The 6,611-nt window shown below is 38.8% G+C and overlaps 1 protein-coding gene across 3 annotated transcripts in view; it reads right to left on the reverse strand.

Annotated features, from left to right (window-relative positions):
- Nucleotides 1-6,611, reverse strand: part of LOC102995144 (myosin light chain 1/3, skeletal muscle isoform) — a 38,537-nt gene that overhangs the window by 8,501 nt on the left and 23,425 nt on the right. For all 3 annotated transcript variants that reach the window (XM_028481542.1, XM_007123814.3, XM_007123813.3), the window contains 2 exons: nt 2,781-2,954; nt 2,250-2,327 (listed from right to left, as the gene is read on the reverse strand). In XM_028481542.1, the coding sequence (XP_028337343.1) occupies nt 2,250-2,327; nt 2,781-2,954 (252 nt within the window). The remainder of the gene's footprint in view (nt 1-2,249; nt 2,328-2,780; nt 2,955-6,611) is intronic.

Raw genomic sequence — 6,611 nt, forward strand, 5'->3', positions numbered from 1 at the left:
ATTTTTGCTGTGTTGGGTCTTCGTTTCTGTGCGAGGGCTATCTCTAGTTGTGGCAAGCGGGGGCCACTCTTCATCGCGGTGCGCGGGCCTCTCACTATCGCGGCCTCTCTTGTTGCGGAGCACAGGCTCCAAACGCACAGGCTCAGTAGTTGTGGCTCAGGGGCCTAGTTGCTCCGCGGATTGTGGGATCCTTCCAGACCAGGGTTCGAACCCGTGTCCCCTGCATTAAGCAGGCAGATTCTCAACCACTGCGCCACCAGGGAAGCACCGGGTTGTGGTCTTTTTATTAATTTGTAACTTTTTTAAAATTTAGGCAAATGAGCTCTTTCTGATGTTGATTGCAGATTTGTTTTTCTGGTTTTCTATTTGTCTTTTGACTTTGTTTCTGGTGGCTTTTGCCACTTAGATAAAAAAAATAATGTGGTTGAGTTTATTGAAATTTGTAATACCTTCTGGGTTTTGTATCAGTGTTAGAAATGCCTTCCCATTCCAAAGGTTATAAATAATTTTCCATGGGTTTTATACTTTTAGCTTTTACATTCAAATGTTTGACTCATGTGAAATTTATCCTAGTAGGAGATCGAGATCTGCCTTTATTTTCTAAATGACTATACCCTTGTTCAAACAATATTTATTGAATGATTCTTCTTTTATCTAATGTATCTTTTATCTTATGGCAGTAACTGAATGTAAAACATAGTTTATAGGAAAAAAGTAAAGTTTAACCAAGATTGTCAGTGAATATATGCTTGGCTTAGTTTTTTCTTTTCTCCTGTTCTCTTTTTTCTCTCCTTTCTACTTCTCTTCCCTCCCCTCTTCTCCCCTCTGCTTTTCTTGTCTTACTTTTTTCCAAGTTGTTAGACTTTATAAGTCCATATTTACATCAACGCTATCAACATAGCTTTATTGAGATGTGGTTAGATTAGTTTTTTGGGGGGATGGATAAGTTTTTCAATTTTGTTGCAAAATTTTAAATTTACAAGTTATATCATGCAACTTTATCTTGCATCTTTATTTTGTGTGGTGTGTTGCTTTTCAGACCCTCTGGGTGAAGCTGCTATAAATTGGTGGCAGAAAGACATGTACCACAATGTTCATTGCAGCTCTATTTACAATAGCCAGGACATGGAAGCAACCTAAGTGTACATCAACAGTTGAACGGATAAAGAAGATGTGGCACATATATACAATGGAATATTACTCAGCCATAAGAAGAAGCGAAATTGAGCTATTTGTAGTGAGATGGATGGACTTAGAGTCTGTCATACAGAGTGAAGTAAGTCAGAAAGAGAAAAACAAATACTATATGCTAACACATATATATGGAATCTTAAAAAAAAAAAAAGGTTCTGAAGAACCTAGGGGCAGGACAGGAATAACGACGCAGACATAGAGAATGGACTTGAGAACACAGGGAGGGGGAAGGGTAAGCTGGGACGAAGTGAGAGAGTGGCATGGACGTATACACATTACCAAATGTAAAATAGATAGCTAGTGGGAAGCAGCTGCATAGCACAGGGAGATCAGCTCAGTGCTTAGTGACCACCTAGAGGGGTGGGATAGGGAGGGTGGGAGGGAGATGCAAGAGGGAGGAGATATGGGGATATTTGTATATGTATAGCTGATTTACTTTAGTATAAAGCAGGAACTAACTCACCATTGTAAAGCAATTATAACCCAATAAAGATGTTAAAAAAATTGGTGGCAGGAAATAGATAATTGGCCACTATGAGATAAATTTCATTTAAGCAAGAACACTAGAAAAGGAGAACTAAATTTTAGCACCAGTCATTAATGATGTGACCTTCACTAAATAGCTAAACATCTTTGGCCTTTGGATTCCTCATTTTCATAACTGCTTGCTGTAAAGGATTTTGAGATCTCTCCAACTGTAATATTAAAGAATATTAGTATTTAATATTAAAATTTATTCTGACACAAACCCCATCTTACAGAGATGTTGTGAAGATCTAACAAGAAAAGATAAAAGTGAAAACACATTTTAACCTGTATAATAATGCACAGGAATGTTAAAACCCTCTGGAGTAAATCTTATGTATATAGTCAGGTCCTTACAAGATATCTTTTTAGAGTTATTATATAACTGATTGATAATAAGTAACATTTGTATGTTCTCTTATTGGATAAGAGAGTTAGAGAAGATAAGTTGTTTTAAGCTCAAAAGTTGTCCATCGTCAACCCCAATCAGTTCAGAGTTGCTGTAACCACCAGAGCAAATGAGATTGTACCTTCATAGTTGATGCAGCCATTGGAGTCTTCTTGACCTGCCATCAGGGCTTCCACTTCTTCCTCTTTCATCTTTTCACCTGATGAAACAAAACTCTTTCTTCAAAAAGAAAACCAGAGAATATTTTCAAAATTCCACTGTAAGTGATCAGTTTTGGACTCCTGGAGACTATAACCTCTTGGAGGATAGAAACCAAGCCCTTCCTGTTCTCTAGCCAGAAGGTTATCAGTAAATTGTTTTTGAATAAATGACTTAAATGCACACTATACCTGATCATCCAAACTCTATCCTGTAAGAACTACAATGCTGCACATTACTTATTCATTACCAATAATTTAAGTTATCATTTCCCCAAAATAAACTCATTGACATTGAGGCTAGTTGATATGGTCATTAACTTTTGACTATTCTTTTTCATTTTCCCTTTGTAGTCTTTCCCCCTACTTATTTTGGTTATAACATGATTGCCCTAAGTCATGCTCTTTTCTATATATTCTGTCCTATTAAGTCCACTGAAATGAATATTTCTTACCTAGTGTAGCTAGTACATGACGAAGTTCAGCACCCATAACGGTGCCATTGCCTTCCTTGTCAAAGACACGCAGACCCTCAACAAAGTCTTCATAGGTGCCCTGGTCCTTGTTGTTGGAAATAGATTGCAACATGGGCAGAAACTGTTCAAACTCAATTTTCTTGGCATTCATCTCTGGAAGAAATTTCAATTTGGGGAGTTATTATCTATCATTAAATGCCATCTCCGAGTCACAAATTAAGCTTGAGAGTTCATTCTAGATCATCTGAAAAACTTCATACAGCTTAAATTTCAGTTGGTAAAGGACTGATGACAAAATGTTTGTAATAGATAGTGGCATGAGCTCTGGAGTCCTAGTGCTTAAGCTTTTATCCCCAGCCCACCATTTACAAGTATGTGATCATGGGCAAGTTTCTTTTTGTTTTAGTGAGCTCTTTATTTATTTATTTATTTATTTATTTATCTATTTATTTTTGGCTGCATTGGGTCTTCGGTTGCTGTGTATGGGCTTTCTCTAGTTGCGGTGAGCGGGGGCTACTCTTCGTGCGGTATGTGGGCTCCTCATCCCGGTGGCTTCTCTTGTTGCAGAGCACGGGCTCTAGGCGTGGGGGCTTCAGTAGTTGCATCACGGGGGCTCAGTATTTGTGGCTCAAGGGCTCTAGAGCGCAGGCTTAAGTTGTGGCACACTGGCTTAGTTGCTCCACAGCATGTGGGATCTTCCCGGACCCGGGCTCGAACCCACGTCCCGTGCATTGGCAGGAGGATTCTTAACCACTGCGCCACCAGGGAAGCCCCATGGGCAAGTTTCTTAACCTCTTTGTGCCTCAACTTTTTCATCTCTCAAAAGACATACCTTGTAGTGGTAGTGTGAGCATTAAATGAGGTAATACATGCAAAGTCTATTACAATATCTGGGACAAACTGAGTGCTTAATCAGTGTTAGCTACTGATTTTATTAGTATTGTCAATTTAATATTTTCTATAAACACTAGGGAAGCAATATAGAAATATACTGATAACAAATCCATTAACATATAAATGTAGCAAAACCTAACTGAACTTTAATATATATTCCACTTTTGTCTGAGCTTTTGTAGAGCCTTCAATTTCTTTAAATTTTAAGTAATTTAGAAAAGAAGCCTGTGAGGAGAGTGTGTGTGTTAAATACTTTGCGATCTCCTGATTTCTCTGCAGTTTTAGAGGCCTGGAGATGATAAGAATTTTTTTAGTATCTTCTGACAAGATAAACAGTATTCACAGCAAAAGTATAAAACAGACTATCCAGATGTATACAATGGATAAAGTTATGTACCCCTAAAATCAAAATTCCCATTCACCAGTCTTTCCTTATAGTGTAGAAATCTAGTACATTGAGTTATATTAAGAAGATTAAATTTGAAATGCTGAATAAATGAAGATTTACCTAATAATTCCATTAAAGATGAATGTTTGATAAGTTAGAAAATGGCATTTAAAAATGAATTTGGCTTATTACCCTCCTTTATCTCATGCTCCCAGCTACTTTTTGCATGATTTACTTGGACATTTTCCTCTGAAAAAAATGAAGTTTGAGGAAAATTCCTGCAGACTGATTTAGAGGTAGGTTTTTCTTTTTTAAATGGAAATGCATTTCTTTTATTTATTTATTTATTTTTGGCTGTTTTGGGTCTTGGTTTCTGTGCGAGGGCTTTCTCCAGTTACGGCGAGCGGGGGCCACTCTTCATCGCGGTGCGCGGGCCTCTCACTATCACGGCCTCTCTTGTTGCGGAGCACAAGCTCCAGACGCGCAGGCTCAGTAGTTGTGGCTCACGGGCCTAGTTGCTCCGCGGCATGTGGGATCTTCCCAGACCAGGGCTCGAACCCGTGTCCCCTGCATTAGCAGGCAGATTCTCAACCACTGCACCACCAGGGGAAGCCCTAGAGGTAGGTTTTTTTGAAATCAAAATTTTTTTCTTTTGTAATAAAGGAAAATGGTCTTTTCTGGAAAAAAAAAGATTATTTGCCTTCCCCTCCTTATTTTCCTTATGGCAAAGATAAATAGCCCAAATATCTACTTGAAAAAAACTTCACTTTTGTCTCCTTTTTTTTTTTTGTTCAGAGTGGTATTTTTCAATAGACTGTTATACTTGCCATGAATCATGGGATTGGAAAAAATGTCCTCCTTCCAGACTAATGACTGGATTACTGTATCCAGCAATGACTTCTTCAATTTTGCCTCTTAGTATCTCACTGACTTTTGCCTTAGGATTTACCTTGGGGGACTGAATGCAGATTTTGGCTTAGGTTTTTAAGTCTTTTTACAGTTCTTGGAAACAGAAAATAGTTTTATTAAGGTGTCATCTGTGTGTTCTTAAATTAGAAAGCTGAGTTTCCTTTAAGATGGTTTTTTTTTTTGGCCGCGCCCCCCGGCAGGCATGTGGGATCTTAGTTCCCCGACCAGGGATCGAATCCATGTCCCCTGCATGGGAAACGTGTAGTCTTAACCACTGGACCACCAGGGAAGTACTGTAGGGTATGTTTAGATAACATGGTTATGATGATGATGTTAGCATTAGATATCATTTCCTTTCATTAACATGAAATTATATCATGCTTACAAATTCTCAAAGGAAGGTTAACTTATTTTATGAGGGTAAAAACTAAGACTCTAGATGGCCAAGAGGCCCACTTACCATAAAAAGTAAATTAAACCCTATTCTGTGGAACTTATTTCTCTATAAATCTATCTCTCTTACACACACACACACACACACACACACACTTCCCAAAGATGAATGTTTGATAAGTTAGAAAATGGCATTTAAAAATGAATTTGGCTTATTACCCTCCTTTATCTCATGCTCCCAGCTACTTTTTGCATGATTTACTTGGACATTTTCCTCTGAAAAAAATGAAGTTTGAGGAAAATTCCTGCAGACTGATTTAGAGGTAGGTTTTTCTTTTTTAAATGGAAATGCATTTCTTTTATTTATTTATTTATTTTTGGCTGTTTTGGGTCTTGGTTTCTGTGCGAGGGCTTTCTCCAGTTACGGCGAGCGGGGGCCACTCTTCATCGCGGTGCGCGGGCCTCTCACTATCACGGCCTCTCTTGTTGCGGAGCACAAGCTCCAGACGCGCAGGCTCAGTAGTTGTGGCTCACGGGCCTAGTTGCTCCGCGGCATGTGGGATCTTCCCAGACCAGGGCTCGAACCCGTGTCCCCTGCATTAGCAGGCAGATTCTCAACCACTGCACCACCAGGGGAAGCCCTAGAGGTAGGTTTTTTTGAAATCAAAATTTTTTTCTTTTGTAATAAAGGAAAATGGTCTTTTCTGGAAAAAAAAAAGATTATTTGCCTTCCCCTCCTTATTTTCCTTATGGCAAAGATAAATAGCCCAAATATCTACTTGAAAAAAACTTCACTTTTGTCTCCTTTTTTTTTTTGTTCAGAGTGGTATTTTTCAATAGACTGTTATACTTGCCATGAATCATGGGATTGGAAAAAATGTCCTCCTTCCAGACTAATGACTGGATTACTGTATCCAGCAATGACTTCTTCAATTTTGCCTCTTAGTATCTCACTGACTTTTGCCTTAGGATTTACCTTGGGGGACTGAATGCAGATTTTGGCTTAGGTTTTTAAGTCTTTTTACAGTTCTTGGAAACAGAAAATAGTTTTATTAAGGTGTCATCTGTGTGTTCTTAAATTAGAAAGCTGAGTTTCCTTTAAGATGGTTTTTTTTTTGGCCGCGCCCCCCGGCAGGCATGTGGGATCTTAGTTCCCCGACCAGGGATCGAATCCATGTCCCCTGCATGGGAAACGTGTAGTCTTAACCACTGGACCACCAGGGAAG

Source organism: Physeter macrocephalus, chromosome 2, assembly GCF_002837175.3.
Source record: "Physeter macrocephalus isolate SW-GA chromosome 2, ASM283717v5, whole genome shotgun sequence".
In the NCBI taxonomy this organism is placed as follows: Eukaryota; Metazoa; Chordata; class Mammalia; order Artiodactyla; family Physeteridae; genus Physeter; species Physeter macrocephalus.